Source organism: Lepeophtheirus salmonis, chromosome 13 (assembly GCF_016086655.4).
Source record: "Lepeophtheirus salmonis chromosome 13, UVic_Lsal_1.4, whole genome shotgun sequence".
Classification (NCBI taxonomy): Eukaryota; Metazoa; Arthropoda; class Copepoda; order Siphonostomatoida; family Caligidae; genus Lepeophtheirus; species Lepeophtheirus salmonis.
In genome coordinates, this window is record NC_052143.2 from 18089892 (window position 1) to 18115893 (window position 26002).

Genomic DNA, 26002 nt, shown 5'->3' on the forward strand with positions numbered 1-26002 from the left:
CCAAGAACTTTCATTCTTAGAAACGTCATCTTTTGACCAAGGTTAATAGAAATACAAGGTTATAACATAACACTTTACCGACTGATCTTTGAATTCCACCACGCTTTTTAATAGTGACGTCAAAGAGTATAACTGTTACCAAAAGTATCTACCAAGGAATACTAGAACTTCTGGAATGGAAACAAAAATAGCACGCTCACACAAGAAGGCTGACTCTCCCTTTTCCTGTAACTAGATTAAGGAGAAATGACTAGTATGATTTATGAACATTGATAAATTTATCCAACTCGTAACAATTTATCACAATCTTAAATTAATCAATTTCTTAACTTATCCTAAATTATATTCGATATTTTAGGAATATAGGTAGAAGTAACCAGATTTGCAAGTTGTTGATGGTTTTTCGTAGGATATTGGATAAAATACAGGGTACATACTCAATTACTATTACCTATTAAAAATTATAATAATACCCTCAACTAAAAGTAAAGTGATTCCAGAATATGACTACACATAGTGTAAACAAAACGGTAGACATAATAGGAATCTCTGATCATTGCTAAAATACTTGAACGTATCTCACTTCTATATAAGTTTCTAAGACGTTCATTTATAGTTGAAGGTATTATGATAACTGACAGTAGTTGAGTATTTACTTTTATTATTTTCCTGTTAGTGTTGGAAATCCTCTAGAGAAAGTCATATAGCAGGGAGATTTCCTCATAATCTTTTCAATTTACATATCATATTGATCTACTTTCAGGGCTAAGATTTTAGAAATTATTCTTTTTTTCGGCTTCGTATGGATGGATTTGAACTAGCTGAATTGTGTGAAATAAGGAAACTATTTACGTTTCAGTAGTACCCTTTAGATATTTGTTAAGTACACATTTTTTCACTGAAGTACAACTAACTATATACACTAATTTATTTTTGTTGATATAAGCATCACAGATTGATAAGAGGAGAAGAATTCACTTTTTTGTACTGGCTAGAATATTTATTTTAGAGGCAGATATCTATAATTGCTAACTATTTCTTCAACAGGCCCTTCCTGTTGTAAATTATAAACCGTTTTATAAGTTTGATTTTCCTTTCTGTAGAATTGTCCATTAGGGTATCACCAATAATTGGGATATATATAAAATACTATTCGTTGCTGTTTTTGGAAGATCCTGAAAAGAAAGATTTATAGTTAGGAGATGTTCTACAATGGTATTAAATGACCTACAATAAGACGATGAAGAATTCACTTATAGTTATTTTTTTCAATAACTAGAATCTATAGATTCAGTAATAAAATCAGTCACTTTAAAATACAGACTGCATAGTCTTGAATTCACTGTTATTGTCTAGTAAATCGTATCTCTTGGGATGGTCCTAAGCCATTTGGTTAGAATTTTGGAGTCTTTCATGGGACATTTGTTAAAGCTCAAATGCAGATCCTTAGTAATGCCGTCATAGCCTTGCTTGCATCCAGAATCAGAACACTTGTACACCATTATTAATTAAGTAATAATAATAAAGAAAAATTAATTTTGGTGAACCACGTTTTGCTTTATTATGATTTATAAAACTAAGGAAGAATGTGTCAGCCTCCTCGTGTAGAACAAAAGTGAGCGCGATTTTAAGAACCACATCCAATTGTTTTTAGTATCCCTTGTATCTACCTATATAACGCCTACCTTAACAGTTACTTTTAGAGTACTGCTGTTATAATCTGGACAATGACTGTTCAAGAATGTGATGAAGGTAATAACCATTTTTCAAAAATCTAGATTCTAGTTGATTGGATTTTTTTACATATGACGTAAAAATGTGACTGTCTCACCCAACAGTTGGTACGGTTTGTTGAAGTTGAACATTTTAGCAATCCCAATTACATGATGGTATAATCTTGCATTTCTATTAACCTAGCTTAAGACAAACTTTTGAGTTAATTAGAATATTCTTGTTAAATTTGGGAGGTTCAATTCTCTCAATGTGGCAAATATGATGAAAATATTTATTTATTTATTTTGAGGTATATTGGATAGATTAACCAAGACTCTGAGATATCGTGACAGAAAGATGACAATTTTTATGAATTTCCATATGTTAAAACTTATTGAATGTTTAAAATAAAAAAAATACATACTTTGGGAAATATTAGTAGATACTTGTACATTTTCTAATTCTAATACTAGGTATTATCTTCCTTTATACTTTTTAAAACTAGAAAAAAAAGTATTAGGTTCAAGAATGTGATGATTTAAATACCCATTTTTCAATAATCTAGATTATAGTTGATTGGATTTTTTTACGTAAGCATATTTAACATTTGTCTGATCAGCCGCCCACTTTTACATTTTGATCCGGCAATTAATTTATGAAATGTCCGGGTTTTCGTAAATAATTTTAAAATAATGAAAGACCAAAATTAAAAATATAAAACAATATCTAAAATAATAAAAACACAAGAATAAAAATGCAATGGTTAGTTGAAAATTAAATATTATGATTAATGAATATACAATATACATTATAAAGATAAAGACCCCTTAACCGTCAAGATTTATATACATTATATATATCCAGGGGCGTCTACAGGTTTATAATTGGGGGATGGGGGTTTGGTTTTCTGGAGAAAAAAAAAATTAAGTTATTGAAAAAAATTTCAAAAACCTCGAGCTATTTTAGGAAAAAAATTTCAAAATCTCGAGCTATTTTTGGAAAAATAAATCAAAAATTCAATCTCAAATATTAAACTTTTTGGAAAAAATACTAAAAAATTCAATTCTTTGGAAAATAACTAGGGATGTACCTATACCAAAATTTCAACCGATTCCTATTCCATCTTTATGAACAATTCCGATTTATTAATAATATTATGTATAACGCAGTTATATAAACAAATAAGAAAATGATCTATTTTTCTCCGTGAGAACATCTCATCTTCCGATATCTGTCTATATTATTGCGATCCAATATGAATTGGGTGTACACTGTACACGCACGATAGATGTGGTAACGTGCCTTTACATATTATATCTAAAATAATGATGAATATATTTTATTTAACTTTTTATAATTTAGGACTTGACGAAAAAAAGGCATAAAACAAATCATCTTTATGATCATAATTAGTTGTAAATGATTTAAAATGATTGAAAAAATAAGTTTCTCTCCGTGCAAAACAGTCAATTTATTCCTGGTTGCCTAATATACTAAGTCTATTCAGTAGTGTTTGGGCAAGTTGAACATTAAAAAATGTAGATCATTTTCTTATTCTTTTTTGAGAAAAGGATGATTAATCACAATAGATGACGTTTGATGAAATTACTATCAGAAAATTTAAACATGATTACTTAAAGTTCCTAGCAGAGCTAATTAATCAAATATAAAAGATATTTAATTTTGATAAAAATGTGGTAATGGCAAGGCTAAGGTTTCCTAGATCCTAAAGTATCCCAAATCCCCAGCATTTCAACCCCATCTATTATTCCATTATGTGTCAATTTCCCTTTACTTGCACCGAAACATCTAAAAAACCTTCTTGATGATCTATAGCCGTTTATTTGCAGCCAACCATTTGCAATTATCTACAGAGATTCCTTGAATAATATGGAAATAAATCATTATATTAATATTCTTGCAGCCTTGGTTTTTAAAAATCTTGGGTTTTAAATACAGATTTTGCTGAAAAGTTATCTTATGCACATATATAATTTCTAGTTCGTTGATTAAAAGAAGTCTCCGTGAGAAGAACTCTTCTTCCGATATCTGTCTATATTATTACGATCCAATATAAATTGGGTGTACACTGTTCACGTACGATATATGTGGTAACGTGCCTTTACATATTATATCTAAAATTATGATGAATATATTTTATTCCTTTTGATTTTCGAATTGTCAAGTTTGTTTTTGATTTATCTTATGAAAGCTATAAACAAATATTCAGGTTTAGATGAGAGAGATTACTATATTATTTTTTTTTAATAGACAAAGTCGATGAAAAGAGTCTCAAGGTGCAAGAAGAAAATAATATTTCCTTGGTTTTTAGTAAGCAAGAAAAATATATTAATTAATCGAAACTCAATATATACTTAATCAATAAACTTAAGACGTAGATTGCTAAAATGGTTGAAATTATGTCTGTACGCGATCTAAAGCCTGGGCAAAAAGACCTACAACTCATTTGTATCATTTTAGAAATAGGACGCTCAAAATTGACCAAGGACGGTCATGAAGTATGTTTAACATCTTCTCAATTTTAAACCAGAATTGAGGCTCTTATAATGTCTAATAGGGACTAAGGTATTTATTTTAGTTGCGTACATGTATTTTGCGATTTCATTTCAGGTTAGAACAGTCAAAGTCGCAGATAAAAGTGGATCCGTCAATCTGTCAGTTTGGGATTTGCCTGGGAAATTGATCAATTGTGGAGACATTGTCAAGCTCTCGAAAGTTTATACAAACGTTTGGAAAAACTGTTTAACACTTTATATTGCCAAAGGAGGTGAATTATCAAAAGTTGGGGAATTTTGTTTGGTTTTTAAGGAAACACCTTTTCTCAGTGAGCCTAATCCGGAATTAGTTTCTCGTCAAGCTCACACTCGTGGGGATCGAACAAAAGCCTCATCTGTAAATATGTACACTCCTAAAGCTAACAATAGACGCGATCATCATGGAAGCAAAAGTGATAACGTTTATAGTCCTGATTCTTCATATGCGATAAATCGACCGAAGGGAAAGTTTAGAAGGATCAATCATGACCAAGAGTCAAATAACATTCGAAGGGGGTGTAAACGTAAAAGAAACCTTAAAGATAATTAATATACACGCTTAATTGAGAGTGTTTTATTTGACTTATCTTTGTACATCAAATATATTTTACAAATATTTTATCCTTCAAATTAGATGTCAGATCTTAACAAATCTTTGTTGTTGCATTTTAATATTGTTAATTGTTGTATATATAATATTGTTGATCTAATTGATTAATTATTTTTTTTCATTTCTCTAAATATATGTACATACATGCATAGATACTGCTTTGAAATGAATGAGCCTTCAACAAATTCGATCAATTTACTAGTGACATTCAGTTACCGTTTAATATGCAAAATACGTTGTAACATTTTAAAGATACATATTTAGACAAAATAGTTTGGCTAATCTCAACTTCAATCACTCTCAATGTGTATCTATGTATGAATAATATTATCGAAAGCAACACTTCCTATTTGAAACGGATGTATGGCTGAACATTTTTACACAATCAAATAGAGGAATTTGACAAATTTTTAATTAATTGTCTAAGTAATGTTAAGACTGGAAATACCTTGCATTTTTGTACTAAAATTTCTTAATATAACTTTAGTGTACTTTATGAGAAAGACAAGCCGAATTTATAACCAGATCTCGACGGTCGTTCAAATTAGCCCCTAGCCAACAGGATTAGTTAATTTTTTTATTACTAAGCCTTCATGAAAAATTTAATAGCCATGAGTACCACAAATATTGGATAATTTTAAGACTTGTATTGAGGTACTTTGGTTTTAAAATAAGGTAAGTTTTGGGAGTACAAAAACAAAGTAATATATTTTTTGTTAAACACAATTTAATAAAAGTGCAACTAAAAATGGAAGTTCAGTTCGAATATAACAATTATTATTCATGTTTCATACAATTGAAGTTTTTCTTCAAACTAGCACAATCTCTTAGTTATTCATTTCGAAGTAAGTAAGTTGCTCTGTTTGCCTCATCTGTTTTACTTAACAATCACCCATAATATTTGTTGTCAATGTCCATTCGACGTATGAGACGTTGACACAAGATGATATTTATGATTAGAACCCAAAATTGTCTGTGTAAAAGAAAGTGCACATTCGTCAACCGTTTTTCCTTTTCTAATCGCTATACTAAATTTTTTCTTTACACTGACTCCTTAATTACATATACTAGTGATGAAAATTCTCTGTACAATGTCATACTAAAGAAATAAAACTAAAATCAACATGGTAACCCTGAGAATTCGAAGAATGTTTTGGTGGGTATCAGTAACATAGAAGTAGTTACTCTATATTTCTTAAGCGATATTTTACTAAAATTAATGCCAAAAGTAAATTTTTAAATTTAATAAATTATCAAACTCTAAGAATCAAAATGATGAACACAAATTCTGACTTCATCAAAATTGAATTCGTCTTTTCTTCGAAAAGCCAAAATCCAAGCCTGCTCTTATGCAATAGCCACTGCACAGACTCTTAGTTTTATTAATTGAATTAAATATATGAAAAATCGAAAATATTATTTATAAACATGTGTTATATCTATGTCTTAATAATTTATGAAATTTAAAAACTTACTTTTGGCATTATATTTATTAAACTGTCGAGTAACCACAAATTTTTACTTTTAAAATTTATTTAGGATTAATAACCAAGACTCGTCCCCATAACGTCATTTGCAATGCTATAACTATAAAACGACATGAAGTAAATATTCGATGCGTCAACGTAACAATACAAAAACAGTATTAATAAAAAATAAAAAAATTACTTAATCATTGTTATTACCTTTGGTGATTTTAGAAAGAAGCATTGAGGGCATAGGCTCCTATTTTAGTGTAAAAAATTGGGACTACCTGTGGGAAATTGTTATGTTTAAAAAAAACATGGTTCCAAATTAAATTCAAATCTAAAAAAAGAAAGAACATCACATTTATTATTTAATATTAGTGATGTTAAAAATTTTAAATTTATTTTAAGAAATTTTGAGGGAAAAAATGAAATGTCAGTTGGAAAGTTTGAAAAAAAAAAAATCTACCCACAAAAATCATAAGCACTGGCTTTGGTACTAATTGACCCTCTTTCGACTCTTTGTGTACTTATCGGCCCCTTTAAATTCGACTACATTAGAGACCCTTTGGTTGGAGTCTTCATTTGATTTATAAGTCTTTATTTGTCTCCGATATCTCTTTTTAAATATAAACCATTAAATTAATTTATTAGAATAAGCTACTAATTAACACATCGTTACCTTTATTTTATTACGTAACTTTTCATTTAAAAAAGAAAGAGAAAAAAGCACAATATCAGTTGGTAGTTAGACAATTCTTCCCTAATAAGGAATTATTCTTAAATAATTGATGATAATTGTTCCCAGCTTGATGGGGGATAGTTCCACTATGCAACAAAATCAAAGTCTCGGAGAATGAATATAACCCCCGAGTAAAATGAAGGACCTTACTTAGAAGCTAATTTTTATTTTTCCTATACTGTATGCCCTAGATTAAATTATACATGAATTACTAGATTTATGGATGAGTGGGAATTTTAAAAGTCAACGAAACCTCAGAAGCTCACCTTTTTCTAATATTAATAACGAAGGACAAATATATTAACTCTTTAGTAGTCCTTCATAAATACATTGAAAGATGATAAAAATAAATAGTTGTATTTGGGGTTTTAAGCAGGGCTACAAGTCTTACATTGGAATAATCTGGATTTAAAAAATTAAGATTTATATTCATAAACAATATAAATATAACTGACCATAAGTATCCATATAAATCTTCTAAATTCACTTTATACTCAATTTTATAACATTATTTTTTATTAAAAATATATAAAGGCCATCTATATAAATAGTTCCATATTGTAAAATTGGAAAAGTTGCTAAAAATGTGTGAAAGAGGATAAAGAAGCTTCTTTTCATTTATTTCCTGGTAAAAATGGAAATCTATCATACCTTGTAATCAGATGTTTAATAAGTCCATTTGGATACTTCTCTTAATTTTGTAATCTATAGAATTACACTCAAATATAGAATCGAATAGTACTTAAAAAACTAAATTTACTTGAAATACCTTACATTAAAAATTCCAAAGACATAATAAGTATAATTAGTTTGTATTTAACTTTGAACTTGGAATCAATTTATTTGACAAAATAAAATGTTTAAAAAATGATATTTTACTAATATTTTTTAAATACATTTTGAAAGACCTCAGCCATCAATTTTTTGTAATATTTTTCGATGGAAAATTAGTTGATAGTAAAAATAAACTTATTTTTTCCTTTCATTTTAAAGATGAAGAATTTTGCATAGAATATATTTGTTCTGTCAAACATATGAAACACCGTTCGCTGAAGGAAGGTGAAGTTCCGTGATTAAATCTTCATAATATTTCCCTGATTGAGCAGAACACCAGAAGAACATCAAAATCTTCTTGTGCTGAACCACGACAGAAGAGAACAATAAATAAACTTTATCAAATGTCTGAATTTTGTTTGGGTGATGATAATATTTCATCTTTAACTGAATTGAAGGGAAAGTAGGATATAAATTGCGTTCCATAATGAATTTAAGTTATTTGGGTGGAAAATTATGCTCAATTTTTATTCCTAACTAAAAACTATGAAGGTCTAATAAAATTTAATTATCTTATTGCAAGTAGTAATTAGGTATGTTAACAAAGTAGAGGGCGCCACTGATCATGTTTTCACAAGGAAATTATGTAGCTTTACCCATGGAAATCTAGAACATGGAACGCTCACGCCTTTTTATTCATTCCGCCATGAGTCTGATGCATATAAAAAAGGAACAAAATTCAATTAAGAAAAAGAAGAGGTCGCAAAATTTTAACAACTATTATTTATTATTTTAAAGAAATTAAGGAATTATTGACAACTAGCATAATATAACAACAAGACACAACATACATGTATATTATTGCGAAGTAAGTTTAACAATTTTTTATTCTGTTTACAAGATTTTATATTGCCGTGCAACCTTTTCAAATTAATTTTATCATTATTTTTTAGACAAATTCTTGGTCATAATATTGAAAACTTGGCAACAAATGCTAAAAAATAAATCTTTAAAAATATTACCATTAAAACAATTTTGATTAATTATAATTAGTTCTTAATCTATCATCTCACAACATATTTTGTAAATACTTTTCTTAAATAGTTGCATTGAAAAATAAAAAATAAAAATAGATTTTGCATTTTCACTTGAAATAATAAACTTATATCAACAATAAATTTTTGTGATAATCGAAAATAAGTCATCGTTTAGAGTGACCAGTCCTCTATTTGCAATAGTAGATCATGCAATACAGACAAATTGAGGCATAAAATAGGATACATCGTAACTGTATCCTGATACTTTGAGCACACAGACTTGATCTTGAACACAAGGAGTGTCTTTGTTATGCTTCCTCCTTCTTGTCCAGTCATCTTTCCTCCGAAATATTCCACTCTTTGGGATGTATATACGACATCAACCATTAGAATAACCTTCTTTTGATTGGGTGACAATAACTTCAAGTCTTACGGACAAGTTGTCAACGGACAAAGATGAAAAACCAACATTCATGGTAAATGCAGATGCCAATTTTCTTAAGTGACTTAGGGAAGGAAGAGTCAAACCACTCTGAGATAATTGACGATATAAAGCTGGGCTGGTGTTATGCCATAACAGAGAAGTAGCTAATAATACAGGATAGTATAGCTTCTGTGTTGGTGTAGAGTTTATCAAAGCAAGTTGCTCTCTTATGAAAATCAACTTTTTCCGTTTGTGAGAGTCTATATCAGACGGATAAAGATTTTCAACGATACTCTCAACTTCATTAATTAAGTGATTAATCATATCTTTCATTGGAGGAAAAGGAATACTCTTCATATGAGCAAGGATGTTCTGGAGAAGGCTTACCGAGGTGATCTTTCTATTCGTTGTGAGGTGATTCATGCAGCTCCGATATAGGTTGACGTTCTTGTGGTATAAATTGAATGTCCAATCACTATTTATCATCACTGAGAATTCGATTGTGACAAAATCAGAACACAGTTCAGATAGACAGTAAAACTGAATTGAATCCTCCGTCCTCCTCCAATGAACATTCGTCGGGAATTTTTCATCTCCACACATAAGACACAAATCACTTAATTAAATAACAGAATCTTTAAGGAATACAGATCGTTGAGCTTCAACGATACTTTCATTTTCCTTAGAAACCCTGGCTGATGTGGTAGCTCTAGATGTAGGCCGTTGACTTTTTGACGGATAATAAGTATTTCGGAAGATTGGGGAAAATACTAGGGACTGCAGAGGGTTTCAAATAACGTTTTTGGAGCTTATTATCTTCAACTCCTTAAGATCGATATTTCCTCTTGTGGGCTGCGCTCTCATATACAAAGTCATCCTCGTGAAAATGGAGAAAACAGACCTTTGAATACTTAGAAGGTGCCTAAGTCCCATTGCTGTCCCGTGGAATGGCTCTAAGCCACCCACCTTTTGAGGATTCATCCAGTGGAAAAAAATGGAGCGATAACCTTGCTATGGCTGGGTTTCCATCATATCGAGAGGATCACTTAGGTAGGAACACATCACTTATTAAGCATGATCTGAAATATATAGATAAATTATTAATACCATATCCACAGGTGCTACAGGATATTTTACTTACTGCGCTCAAAAGTAGATGGTAGAAAAGCACACAATTTCAAGTAATTCACAAGCTTTAGTTAAATAAGCAAATATTATTTAAATTAACTTAGATTTTTGTCAGCAACGCACGTTTTAATTATGATGAACAAAGCTGAACTAATTAATTACTAAATACGCTGTTGAGTATGAAAACACGAAGGAAAAACAAAAGCCTCATAACCGAAATTTTCTTTACTTTTTTTCAAAGCGTGAGCGTTCCAGTTATTCTAGATTTCCATGCTTTACCTGATATTATTCATTTTCATACCGGGTCTACAACGAATGTTTGATTATTGAATGATTAAAAATTATTTGATTTGAATTTTGTATTTTGGCAAAGTTTCGCAAAAGTGTATTATATATATTGAGTTTAACGTTTACATAAAGATCCCAGCCAGCTTTTAAAGGTTGAGAGTAAGGTTTTGGATTGAATGGTGGTAAGGGAAATTACTCAGGAGGAGTCATTGACAGGCTTATTTCATTCATGGTGAGGAAAACCATCCCGTCAGCCGAGCGGGAAATCCCTATAACTTTATTAGGCTATATATGAATAGTCATAGAATATTATGTATCTCCATACGCTTATGCCGATAACTCTTCCTCGAAAACCTCAACGTGTTTGATCATTTATAAAAATGTCGTAGATATAATCCTATATGTTGACGGTGTAGTATGTAAATTAGGAAAACTTGTGCCCATTCAAATTAATGAGGGATTGTATTGGTGTTTTTCAACTCCTCTCTTTCCTAAGGAGAGGGATATCCTCCACCACTATAAGGAAATTTGAAAAAGTAATAGTAACAATTTATATTTACATTTATTTTCATCTATATTGTTTTTTCATGTTAAAATGTGGTACTGAATCGTAGTTAAATCTTACAAAATTCATTAAAAAAATAAAGGCTTTAAAGGCCAAACCAATATCAGTTGAAAGTTTTAATGGGCATATTCGTGTTCTAAGGCGTAAATAACAAAAATAATTATGGGTTTCAGCCTTCTGGGCAAAATGGTGATTCTAATTCAAGAAGTCAACGTTCAAAACACTAATTAGGATATAAGAATCTTACAACAAAATACAATGAATATTGTGTGAACTAAGTACCACCATTAATATGATGATGAGAGGGGATTTTGAAGACATACATAATATGTGAAAAAAAATGATAGAGGAAAATATAATTTGATTTCATGTCTTTGAATGATGTAATCAAGAAATCTCTTGTGATTCATTTACCTTTCCAATCCCAATTGTATATACCTATATATATTATGTTAACGTACGTTGAAGGATTTTTCCATATAATTAAATAGCTTCCAAAGAACAAGTTAAATGTTTCAAACTTACATAACTCATATAATACCAGAAACCTTCAATGGAAGGCCTCAAGTGCTAAAATGGGGTAGAAGAAATGAGAAATTACTTTAATGACTTAACATAAGTTCATAAGGCCATTTGTCATATTTTTATAAGAAACCCACTCTTTTATTAGATTCAAATAGTCAAATGTATATCTATACTTAGGGCTGGGCATACGAGCGAGTGTGAGGAAAGGGCAGACATAAGGTACTATTGCCTAAAATTTATTTTAAAATCAGCTACTATATCATTCTCCTATTGAAAGGATAATCATATATATTTCTAATGACAATAAAAGAGTTAATATAAAAAGTAATTGAAATATTCAAATTCAGGAATACTTGATTGACTTCGTAAAACACATAAAAAAACTTTTATATTTAAATATTGATTAACATTGAGATCTTATAAATTTCTTCTCTTAATGTCGCTAATATAATATATTATACAATGATTCACGAGGTCAGAATTCAATATCACATACCTTGATGGCATCTGCCCATTTCCATCCTTCCATCCCAACGATCCTTTCATTAAAGAATATGAAATCCACCAAGTGAGGCACAGAACGGAACATGTAGAGAGGATCAAAAGGCGTGTGGCTAGTATATCCAAAATGGAAAAATACGAGCTCTTATGAAAAATGGATAGATGCAGATACCATTAATTGCTATGCAGGTGGAAAGATATATTTTTTCAGACATTTCACTGATAATATTAATTATATTGTACAAATGTACGCGGTAAACTATAGATTCTTTATTAGAGGGATATGTGAACACAACAATGATTAAGGTATGTTGCAAAAAATTTTAAATTCATTTTTTTCCTTTTAAAGCTATTTTATCTAATAGATAATGGTAAACAAATATATTATGATACCAAAATAATGCCTCTTGCTTCAATATTAAGGAAGTGATGACCAATTTATCATCGGAAGTTCACCTCTTTTTATCATTGTTTATTTTATAACCTACACCAAAATCTGTGATTTAATAAAATATGATATTTACACAACATACTTATACATCAAAAGAATTGAATGAAATTTTCAGGAATTACAGTATTGTACAAAAGTTGCTACTTTTAAATACCTTCAATTAAATTTTATAATATTAAATTCGAGTATATGAATATCTTCTCACGCTCTCCAGACAGTAAAAGATAATTATTGAATAAAAAAAAAAAAAAAAAAAAGAAGAGAGGTTAAAAGATAAAAAAAATAATTTCTTATTGTGCAAAAATAAAGATTGAAGGTGCTAATGTCGGGTTGAAATTTATGCATTTCGCATTAACAAATTAATTGAAATATTTACAAATACTAAGTCAATAAGTGCATTACTGTCCATTATATCTTTTATTTGATACAATATATCTTATGCATGCTTTTAAAGGCTATATTATAACAACTTATTTTCCAGCAAATATTGCCATTAAACGAAGCAACTGATCGAAAAAAAAAAAATTCAACTGGGTAAAAGATTAAAAATTTACCTATATTCAATATCATTGACGTGCAATTGATGTCTCCAATTTAATTAATGAAAATGCAGCATTTCGATGGCAATCTCCAAAACGCTTATAAACTTCTACGCACGCCTCCTGCAAGTTTTTTTTCTCTCCGTAAATCGGCATTTTGTAACATACCTAAATGATTTGATAAATAATGAATAAATTAGAAAAAAAAGAAAACGCATGAACCCCTTTTCCTTTCTAATCTCAAAACAGTAATTTTTCTGACCAAGTAAGACCATCCCTGGCTATACTTAAAAAAGAGGCCGTTGATAGGCTGATAATATAAATATATAATTTCATAAAATTATGATTTAAGAATTTCATAGCCCTGATTTTTTATTATGTATTTGTTTGACTATTTAAATCTAATAAATACTTTTTTTTCCATGAACTATGACAAATGGGCACCTTTTGAACTTATGTCATGTCATTATTGTAATTTCTCAGTTCTTCCACCCCATTTGTAGCGGGTGCGCTTGAGCCTTCGCTTACACGTTTCTAGTATTAGTGATGCATAATTAGTGATGTAAATCTTGTTAATTTTTTACCTGTCCTATTTTTTTTGGAATGGGTAATCTGAAGAATAATTTTTTTTACATTAGCAGTTGTCATTAGTGTTTTGTCAGTCCTTATTTATTCGGTTCAGTGTTTCCATTATTAGGCCGGTTTAAATCAGTCTTTGGGACCAGTCCCAATACATATAATTCAATTATATTCAAACCCTGATTGAACATTCGTGTTTGTGCATAAAAGATGGAAAGTAGCCTTAAGGATTTGTTGCAGAGTTATAATTGTAGGTCCTTGTTGGACTCAGAGTAGAATTGGGGATCGATATTGTAGTAATTCTTACCAAAGTCCTTTTATATTTCCTTCTGCCCTCCTACATTGTCACAGCTGATTGTAGCCAATTTAATGAAAAGTCATGACAGCTAAGCTGCTCTCCCCCAATAGCTTCTTCAAATTGTGAGGGTGACCGTATTGATTTTCGTTTTTTTTAACATGCCCAAAAAACGCACATTTTCATCATTTAACATAAGTCTCACTCCCGCTTCCACCTTGCACTCTCCAAAAATTCCATCCCTAAAGATACGTACATACTTAGGAACAAAATTAAAAATACCTTTTTTACAACATGGTTATGGTAAGTTCTACATAGTTTGAAATGTATATACATGTAATTGCCTGGAAAGAAAGAGTTTTTGAGTTTTCAAATAAAATATTTTCAATATCTATTACGAGTAGAAATTAATGTGTAATTCTAATGATAGATTGGGCAGGAGATCAGTAGTGATGATGCTCGAATTGAAGGAGTCATATACATCCTTTCCTTCTATTCATGCTTGTATTGGAAAAACATGTATTTAATATATCAATAATAATATGTACAATATTGTACTCAATATAAACTTGTTGAACCCCACAATTAAATCATATCATATATGTCATACATATATTATTTAACATATGTTTTCTTCCCAAAAGAAGATCATTTACTATCATAAGATTCATTTATTTAAGTGTAGAGAGTGTTGCTCCTCCACATGAAGCTACAAGTTGCTTTAGCCGGTGATTATTGTTAAAGAGACCTCGGAATCATGTTCAATGATCGGAAAACCATTTTTATTTGTGTGTGGATCTGTTTAAACACTTTGGGTGAATGTATTCTTCAGGATCCTCCCATTAAACATCAAAAGGATACGATTTCCATCGTTCAAAGTTGGTCTTCGGGTGTATATGAAGGAAATTTAGCTTCTGATGGGATTACTCCTCAAGGATTCGGAGAAATGACATGGCCAAATGGTACAAATTAAGTTATAAGGCAATCAAACATTTATTAATTAATTCAAAAAACTAAATAAATGAAAACATTTCTCACCAAATTTTTGTAAGTAATTAATTTATTGTTGCAGGGGCAATTTTTTTTTTTTTTTTTTTTGGGGGGTTGGTTTTTTGGAATTCAAAATTCACAGTTGATTACAAAAAAATTCTAAAATCCATAAGTTTTCTAGAAGAAATTAAATTTTTCCAAACAATCACAGCTGTTCAAAAAAAAAAAAATATTGAAAAAAATTCAAAAATTAAATTTCAAATATAATATTTTAAAAAAAATTCAAAGATTACACTTAAAAAACAAAAAAAATTCAAATATAATAATTCAAAAAAAATTAATTATTTACAGAACAATTTCTTAAATCCATAACTATTTGCAGAAATTATTATTATTTTTTTTTTTAAATTTGAAAAATTAAATTAAATTTTCTAGTAAAAAGCAAAAATTCCTTCATTTGTCTGGAGTGGCTGCGTACACCATGTGTTGATATTTGTATAATATACAAAAACATATTCTTACTTAAATGGCACAGTAATTGAAAGACAGTTTGACATAGTATTTTGTGTTATCATGTTATTTTAAATCTTCTGTTATCAAATATATTACTGGGGTTGACTGTTTTAATATACCACAAATTATGACATTTTAATTCTTAAATTACGATTGGTAAATACATCTTACAACAAACTAAATCATACAATTGCAGAGGCGGTTAAAGGCAAGGTGGTCTCTGTTTTAGCTAGTATTACTAGTGTTATATCAGTCTATATTCAAAATGGTCCAGACCATTCTTAGGACCAGTCCTATCAGCCTCTGGGACCGGTCCTTAAGACCATTTGAATTTCGTACTAACAGTAGTAGAACTTATTTAAAAAAGTAGAAATTATGTTGATAATAAAGGACCGAACTTTACAAGTATTAATTTTTGGAAAAAAATTTCAAATATTAAATTTTTTTCTCTGCTATATAATTTACCCGAATGAAGAATTATTTTTATAGTAAAAAAACAAAAATTCCTTAATTTACTACGGGCCCTCCAGCCAACCCCTTGCAGATGCCCCTAGAACTAAACGGGGCTGTAGTCAACAGTCTTAAATAAGGACCGATGCAACACTAAGCGTTACCATCAAATTTATCAATCTTATAATCCCAAAACATTTTTATTCGAATATCGAAAATCTCTTTTGTCAATTTTGAGCTATAACATAAATTTTAATCATGGATATTGTTTCTTACAAGTTATCCTTTAATTTTTCTATACTAATATAAAAATAAACTACTGCGTGAGTTTTAAACAACACATGGACGCAATTAATCAATATATTATTTGAACAGTTTCTATTGAAATAACTGCATTTCTCATTCAATATAATTAATGACCAAATTATTGTAGAAAAAAATCCCATTTTAATGACCAACCATTTATTAGAATGATTTATCAAATTCATAATTTGATAAATGATGAACTTATAATATCTAATATTCATTAATCCACCCATCTATTAATACACTGATGACTGGTATTATTATTTAATCAAGAATTATTTGACATCAACAAATGAATCAAATGTATGATGTGTAACTCGATTATGGTGACCATAAAAATAGGACATTTGCTTTAAAAGGGCGATGGGGTTAATATTTTGAAACTAAAAAAGTCATAATTAAGAATGATTAATTCTTGTTTTTTTTATATAGATTTTTTAAGTGAAGATATTTTTTATCTTGCCTTTTTTACAAAATATATTTGTCCCTGGATGTAAAAAACATCATAAAAATAAAATGGTTTACAATCCTAACTCTACTCAACATTTTCTGTCCTATAAGTCCAGTCTAGGGTTGAGTCAGTCATTTTTTATTCGGTCCTATCAGTGATTAAGACTCTCGGTCCTTCGGACTTTCAGCACTAGAACTGATTAAAAAAGAAGAAATAAAGTTGAGTTCCGTCATCAAGGACCGAAATTTATCAGTTTTAATATTTATTTGTAGTATTAAACTAGACGGGACTGAGACTGAACTTGACAGAAATCCTAAATAAGGACTGACACAAAACTAGTACTAATAAAATTTGTCAGTCTAAGGACCGGTCCTTTATGGTAACTACAACAGCTGAAATGACGTAGTTACTTAGTAATTTAAGCTGTTTAACATAATATCTTTCAAAGAGGGAAGATACCTGAAGTTTAAAGTAGGAGGAGTGTCTCTAGAACTTATTATTATAGATTATCCTTATGACCGTTGAATGCTATAAAAGATTAGATCGATAAAAATGTAAGACTGAAAGGGGGGAAAAAAGACTGATTAAAAAATATGTCCAAGGACCGATCCAACACTATTCAACAAATACAATTTTGATAGTTGATCAACTATATTCAAAATTACAATATAAAAACCAGATATAATTCTAAGTCGCATAAAATGTTTGCTGTATTTTTTTAATTCATTAATAAACAATATGGATAAAAAACAATTGAGCTATAAACAATGCTTAGACATGTTGGACAATATATATCAATCTTATTTTTGGCTTTATATGTAGATGTATTTTGTACATGAAAAACATGCTTTACAGTCTTTTTTTGAAGGTGCAATTCTCTCCCAATCTTCTAAAACATTAGAAATTAGTCATATTCAATATGATTCGTTCAATATTTGGAGTGATGAATATGCAAAATGTTAAAAGAATGTCCTTGGAATGGACAATAGCATATCTTGTGGGCACATATGTCATTGTTATGATGTCGTTAGTATAATTTCTACCCTCGTTTCTATTTCATTGTCAATGAGAACCATTCATTCTTACCAAGAAATCAAGGAAATATCACATTCCGGAAAGAAATGACTTCTTCATATGAAGATGAGTCAAGTATTCATCGTCATCAACTTCTTCTGATACATCCTCTTCAAACTATAGATCTTGTGATTATTCATCATTAAAGATCTTTTGACAGGTTACTTTTGATCTATGTTTTTTTTGAAGAACTAACTATAGATTCGTCCTGCAATCTCAATAACTAACATATTGATTAACATATTGTAATTTATCATCATCGAAAAAACATGTCCTCATTTCTTTGTGTACGATTTTAATTCTTTTGAAATTATGTAGTCCTAAGCTAATCTGTATGGATTTTTTTGTTACTGCATCAAGAAGTACATTGAATAATGTTCATGAAGATACATATTGCGTTCCAGATATCGTTGTTGAATCGAGGATTGACATCAGAGTAATTCTTCTTGCTAATTTCCTGTTTTATTTCATTCTCCCCCTCCTCCATGTCACGACCTTGTAGCTGCTCTTATGAAACGTCATGCATCAGAGCTAAGCCGCTCTCCTTCTAAACATTCCTCAAATTATTAGGGTTACCCTGTTGATTTTTGTTTTTTTAGCATGACCAAAATTCACACAATTTTCATCACTAGGTATAACTCTAAGATTACCATTTATGTTTTTTTTTTGTAATATCATAATTTGACAATAATTGTCATCGAATTTAAGATGATATTGGGAGTACGTGGGTTGATGAGTAATATTTTATGTATATTATGTACAAGTTGTAATTTATATCAACAGATTGCCATTTAAAATTAGTTGGAGTATTATATAAATCAAGGTTATAAATCCTTGTAATAAGAATGATTTAATGATAGAATTCTATCAAATGTTCCATAACTTAATATTCATTGTATCTACCTTTTGATTTTTATCAAAAGTTCGCTAGTGTGAATTTGCCAGATGAATTGATATTGCCTAGATTGGATCCATGGATTTGGTAACTACGGTTCAAAATGACTAAAAGAGTATAGTTTGATCTATGTATTTGCTAATTTAAAGCTGGAGGTTAATTTGATATTATGTCTTTTAAGATTAACTTCATCCGATTTTAGTATAAACTCAAGCCAAATCGGTAATCATCATAATTGACATAGTCTGATACTATTTTCAAATATTTAACATTTATTTGATAATTGTTACCCATTTAATAAAATAATTAAAATTTTAATTAATTTAAGGATATTTTGTGCAATTGCATATCGATCCAGTCATGAAATTTAACCCTTTTTAACTAATAGAAATGATTTTTTAAAGTATTTTTATATAATAAATTATTATTCAGCAATACCTGTCTAGTTCGGATTCTATCGCTCACGGATTTGTTCATTTCAAGAGCCTTAAAACATCATACCATAACATTTTATGATTAAAATTAATTGTACATTTGTGTCTAATCTATGTATTTTTAATTTGAGTTCATTGCCATAACTAAATATATATTTTTCTTTTGTTTTGTAAACCAATCATAATTTAGGAACGGGATATGTTGGTGAGTGGTTCAATGGATTACCAAATGGTCAAGGAGTATTAACAATTCACCCAAGAGATGTTTTTAATGGATCCTTTGTGAGTGGAGAATATTCTGGAAATGGTACTTATCTTTGGATGGATGGACGCACTTATAAAGGAAATTGGAAAAACGGGCAACGTCACGGAAAAGTATAATTTTCATTTCTATGTAGTCCTTTGTTGCACATCTTAATGAACAAGATGCGAATATTGATTTGATAACCCAGTTAAAAGTAAAACTTCTTTTTATTGGTGAATACCAATTTAATTCATCGTAACGATGTAGTCATTAAAATATAGGGATACGTAATTATTATAATTATATTGACGGTGAAGATATTTATAAAAATTTATTTAATAACTACATTATTTTTAGTCAATGATTACTTGTCTTTGCTAGTGATTCGTTGCCTTCATTTTGAAAAGTATGTATTTATTTTTATAAAAGGGTGCTCAAACATGGGTTGATGGCTCAAGTTATGTTGGTAATTGGAAAAATAACAAGTTTGATAAATGGGGATCATTTTATTGGAGTGATGGAAATTCATATCAAGGGGCTGTAGAAGATGGAAAAATCCAAGGACAAGGCCTTCATTATAGATGGTCGGACGGCGCGATGTTTAAATGTGCAAAACTTAAAACTTGTTTCAATGATGGGAAATTAGTTCCTTCAAATGGAAAGTTTATAAAATCAAAACGTCATGCTGAAAATGAAAATATCGGAAGAAGGGTTATTCCTGGCGAAGGATGGTATTTTGGCTCTTTCAGCAACTCAGGAACAGTACGATCTGGAAAAGGTACCATGTATTTTCTGAATGGCGATAGGTATGTTGGATCTTGGTCAAATGATATAATCGAAGGAAAAGGAGCATATATTCATAAAGTATTCAGTATTCTGTTACCTATATTATAGTTTAAAAATAACAAAAAATAATCGTCATAGGAGGGCAGTAAATATATTGGTACATTTAATAACAATCTCCCAAACGGGGATAAAGGATTTTACAAATTCAATAACCTCGACGAATACCGTGGTGAATTTCGAAGGGGTCATATTGAAGGCTTTGGTAATATGACTTATAAGAATGGTCGGACATATTCTGGAAACTGGAACAATTGGAAAAGGTTTGGTGAGGGTGTAATGAACTTCCGAAATGGTGATAAATACCAAGGGATATGGGACGATGGTAGAGGACAAGGTGAAGTTGAGTATGCTGATGGCTCAAAATATAATGGATCCTTCAATGAGGATATGAAAGATGGTAATGGTACATTCTTTTATGATAATGGAGCGGTGTATGTTGGAGGTTTTAAAAATGGAGACAAGGTATTATAGTTAATCTATTTATATAATGTCTTATTGTTGGATTGGTAAAAAAAACAAAAAAAACAACTAAAAAGACTGCAGTCCTATCAGTCGGGTTCAAATAAAATAACCCTTATCTTTTAACTACAGTAGTAATAGTCGTTTCAGCTGTTCAAGATAACCTCTTTCAATGAAATGAGATACCTGAAGTTTAAAGTAGGAGGTGTATGACTAGAACATATTATTATCGTTCTACCAATCATGGATTATTTTCTTCGTTTTTATTTAATCCTAGCTAGAAGTGAAGAAAAAGTAAATAGCTTGTACCCTAGGACTGAAACACCGGATTATCGGTCATTTGGACCGTTGAATGGTTAAAAAGATTAAACTGATAAAAAAAAAGGGTAAAGGGTAGGAGGAGGAAGGCTGATTAGGAACTCAGTCCTAGAACCGATCCAACACATTCAAGTATCTCTATAAATGTGCACTAATACATTTTAAGGACGGATACGGGTCTTACACGTGGGCAGACGGAGCAAAATATGAGGGAAAATGGTATAGAAACCTAAAGAATGGAGTAGGAATTTATTCCTTTTCCAATGGTGATAAGTATGTTGGGAACTTTACAGATGATCGCTTCCATGGATTTGGAACATATTATTGGTCTAATGGAGCAAGGTATGAAGGAAGTCATATCCATGATTCTCGAACTGGCATTGGAAAAATAGTATATTCGGATGGGACTGAGCTTGTAGGAGATTGGGATGATGGCCGTTTCGTTGAGCCCATCTCTACTACAACAAGATCAACCACAACAACAACAGTAGCAACGACTTCAACCATGCCACCAACCACTTCTCCTGTTCCAGTGACATCGACCAACAGTTCCAAAACTATGAGCAGAGAAGAAAGGATAAAACGACGACGAATGATGGCGAGACGAAGGAGGATGAAGAATCGAAGGCAGAAACCAGGCGGATCAGATAAATTTCGGCGTCGAAAAAAACGACCCAGAGGCTCCAATGAGCAAGCAGAATAAAATAATTTATCACATGAAACGTTTGAATAGTTGTTTTTTAAATACATAATAATGTTCAATTCACTTATGCTTTATAAGTGTAAGGAAATAAATGCATACACATACCTGGTTTTTGTATATATTTTTTTCCGACATACATACATACATGACTTTTAAAACGGTGTTACCTTTATTGTATCATGCACTATTTCCTCCAAAAAGAAAAAGAAAAAAATACCCGAAATCATCTGGTGGTTAGCCAAATATGTTTATAGCATCTCCTATTTATTTTTACGTACTCTTTGATTTTCATTGCTATATTTTTTCTCACAATTTTAAAATGAGTATATGTACATACATCATAATCCTTAATACCTAGTATTTTATTCGATACTGTATTATAATATTTCAACTAAAAGCGAAGAACTTTGTATTTCTATATGATATCCAAAATTTCTTAATAAGATGACCAATATAGATGCCACCTCTTTGGTGTACTCTCTTGCGAAAACCTGGGCACTTAGGCAGCTGATTTTCACCCCTGTTATATAGCTTCTCCAAAACTGCGCCAGTTGGGGAAAAAAATGGAATTAATTGACGAATTCGTTTTCCCAAATATTTGTAAACGGGCAGAGCCATCTATGGAATCCGCAGCGGGAGCTACAACATAACAATTGGTTGAACTCTGGAGCTCAGTGATATGTACATAAGTAAGGTTAGGAGGGAATTTGATGCCTCTAAAGCTGATTTTGAGACAACAGCAAAGCGGTCTGAGGTCAAATGGTTCCAAAACAATTTTGATGACTTCATCTCACCAGACATTTGGCCTCCAAACTCGCCAGATCTGAATCTGATACGTCATGGCAATTTCATAATTTATTCTTTTTGATATAAAAAAAGAAAAGTAATATACATATGTTGCATTCATTTCCGAAAGGTTAGGAAGACAAAATTTTTGTTCATCCCTTGTCATATATATACACAGGCTATCTGTTCCGCAAAAACAATTCTTTCAAATGCAATTTTCTCTCCAACTAGTAATCAAATCGACAGCTGACCGCAAAATATAAAAGGTATCTTTTTATTAGTGAGGTGAGGTGGAATGTGTATGTGGAAGATTCTCTTTTTTATGGCAGGTAATCATTTTCTCTCACTCCCAATCATATAACAGGCAGCTGATATTAACAATGGTCTTAATTCAGTAATACCATATGTCTCGCTTCTGCCTTCTCCTCGCGCTCTTCAATAAATCCCATCTCTAGTGGATATATTCTTATATTCCGTTTCCAAAAGGAGAGGAATATAATTGTTGTTGATCCGTCATCGTATATTTATATATTGGAGCCATTGTATTATTTATGTGAAGAAATGTGGGCTACCATATACAAATGCAAAGGTACAGCTACACTTTTATTAAAATATTACAATATTATTATTCGGTATGGAATAAAATACTTTTTAGGATTTTAATAAAATATACATAAATATAGTAATTCATTTTAGAAATTGTGTAAAATACTACATCAATGACAGTCTGGGAGTACCGAAGAGATAAATATCAGTTTGTATGACTCAATTATTTAGCTAACTACCAGATGATTTCCGTCCTTTTTTGTGTGTGTCTTTTTCTTAGAAAAGGTTGCGTGATAGAATAAAGGTAACGATTGATAAATATCTGAAATATGAAAAGAAAATTATACTAAATATTATTAATGAAAATATAATATTACATTTTACAATTATATTTGCAATTAAATCCAAATAAGAGCAATACCCAGTGGTAAACAAGAACAATAAAAAGTTGTGTGATTGTATTTTTATCAATATTTGACATAATTTTAATAAAACTGGTACACACTAATGAATTAGTTCCAGTGCCTCCAGCAACATCTCAGTTCTAATGAACATTATACTTTTATTCAGATATTATTTTATGTAAAAGACATTTAAGAATGATAATTTAATTTAATATTTATTTTTTACTCTTGTTATTATCTGCTGCAGAAAAAAACCGATCACCAAAAAAAAAAGTACTTGAGTAAATTTACCAACCATTTTTCCTTCCTTATCACAAAACTGTTCTTTTCCCTACAAAAATCCCATACTAACATATAAAAAACCAAGTCTCCCTCCTCACGACAGTTGTGTTCAGAAAATGATTAATAGTGAGGGTAAATGTCTAACATCATATTATAAAATTTGAAATTGTACTTGAAGACTTTATTTGGAATAATAAATTGAGAATTTGAGTGGCTTAATTTTCATTTTTTTTTTTGGAATTTTGAGTACTACAAGTACAGAAAAGTTGTCACATAGTAAAATTACATTGTCCTACAAGACCATCTTTAGGTCGCACATCTCGATCAAATTATGAAAAAAGTCAACCATTCTTTACTTAGTAAAATAGATACTAAAAAGACGTTTTTAGTTATTTTGCCTAAAATAATCTTGATAAACATTTCTAATCTATATGTATAATAAATGTATTTTGATAAACACGTCCTATGAATCAATTAAAGAGAAAAATTAGAAAAAAAATTGATGATTCGTGTATTGCACGCCTCCTTTTTTTACATTTTCAGAAAGAAAGAAAAAAATTATTTAATTTTATTATCTCTTTTTGATCCATAAGGCAGCTTATAAAAAAAACTTTATCAATATTATTATATATTAGAATAATATCTATCATGATTAATTTATGTCAAATTATGATTAATGCTGTATTTTAATCTTTATTGATGGAATAAATAACTTGGTCTCCTTGTAATCTTTAATCAAAGTGTGTGACCTAAAGATGAGGTCATGGAACAACAAAATTTTGCTCAGGTTATTTTCATACCACATAACGTAATTTGAATTAAAAAAAGTTAAAAAACAAACCACACCATCGAGCATATTGAAATCGTAGTAGTACTTCTGATATCTGAATTTATCCGATTGAAATATCTTGTAGAGGTGGTCCTGCCTATACTCCCCAATTAAAATCCTAGGAGGGATGTATTCTTCGTCTTTTTCATCAGCCATCACTTCTGATTACTATTCAAAAATGGTTTTTGCCCATATTTTTGTGTTTTAAGGGTAGTCTCATATTCTATTTCAACTGAAATTTTAATCTTATTAAATATTTAAATGCTCTATAATATTGAGAGTAAAAAGTAATTAAGGGCTTAAATGTTTTATTTTTTACTATTATTAAGCAAGTACATTATTTATACTTTACTGATCTCAAACACTTTTTGTGAGATCTCATCTACAAGATCAATAGTAAAAAGTTTGTCTGTTTGTATCTATGTTCTCTGTAAATTAATTTTTGATTTTATCTTAGAACTGCGTAGATACTTGATCTACGAAATGAAAATGCAATCCACGTCATATATATAAATCAGTATGTATGTATCAAGATGTATACGATCACTATGTAAAAATGAATGAAATCTCGTTGGCGTTTAGGTCAACTCATATTTTATACAACTCTATACTGTATAAAAGTTGTATAAAGTATGAGTTGTTGACTCATTTTTAACAATGAGCGTATAATGAGTATATATACATCTCATATAAAAAAAGAAAAAAGAAAAGGGAAGTACATTATATTAAATAAAAAATAATGAATCTGACTTTAGATGAGGTCTAGCAACGATTTTGTATAGCTAAAGCTCAGCCAGGAAATGCTCTAAAGTCTAGAAAATAAAGTAATCCCTGGCTCATCACTTCACATTAAAAAAGAAAATGAAATACAAATATTTAGGGTTGCAAATACTAAGCATTCTTTAACGCGCGAGTTTTGTTGTTGTTGACAACCTGGAAAATGTTTTTTATTTTCTCAAACAATTTTTGTTATTCTGTTGAGGAGAAAGCATACAGGATATATGTATTGAGTAACTACGTTGACCCATACAAAACGGAGAAAAATACTGATAATTTCTTGCGAACTTATCTTCTATTTTATTAAAGCAAAGTTTGTATGTTCGTCAATGTCTAATTACTCGGGACAATGCCAGGTACTACCGCTAGTTGTATAATATGGTAATATTTATTTTTAATATTATAATGTTCGACGAATCTAAATGGGTAATAAAAACAAAATAGAGTAAAAAGCAGTGGTGTTGGAAGAGTAATGGTTTATAAAAGGGATAATATTTATTCAT

General features: G+C 30.0%; 2 protein-coding genes and 1 long non-coding RNA gene across 3 annotated transcripts; 2 read left to right on the plus strand and 1 right to left on the minus strand.

Moving 5' to 3' along the window:
- Positions 1–3939: 3939 nt before the first annotated feature.
- On the plus strand, positions 3940–5063 carry LOC121128535 (SOSS complex subunit B1). The gene is made up of 3 exons (XM_040724121.2): positions 3940–4044; positions 4107–4232; positions 4345–5063. Exons 2-3 carry the CDS (start codon positions 4122–4124, stop codon positions 4816–4818), a joined length of 585 nt encoding a protein of 194 aa, XP_040580055.1. The 5' UTR covers positions 3940–4044; positions 4107–4121; the 3' UTR covers positions 4819–5063.
- A 3565-nt stretch (positions 5064–8628) lies between these two features.
- On the minus strand, positions 8629–10721 carry LOC139906907 (uncharacterized). The gene is made up of 2 exons (XR_011783084.1): positions 10463–10721; positions 8629–10400 (listed from the first exon to the last, which is right to left on the minus strand). It is a non-coding gene; the product is annotated as an uncharacterized lncRNA (long non-coding RNA).
- Positions 10722–14748: 4027 nt separating this feature from the next.
- Positions 14749–21979, plus strand: LOC121127666 (uncharacterized). The gene is made up of 5 exons (XM_040723093.2): positions 14749–15154; positions 19496–19680; positions 19979–20413; positions 20474–20857; positions 21339–21979. The coding sequence occupies exons 1-5, from the start codon at positions 14950–14952 to the stop codon at positions 21873–21875; spliced, it is 1746 nt and encodes a 581-aa protein (XP_040579027.1). The 5' UTR covers positions 14749–14949; the 3' UTR covers positions 21876–21979.
- Positions 21980–26002: the final 4023 nt, after the last annotated feature.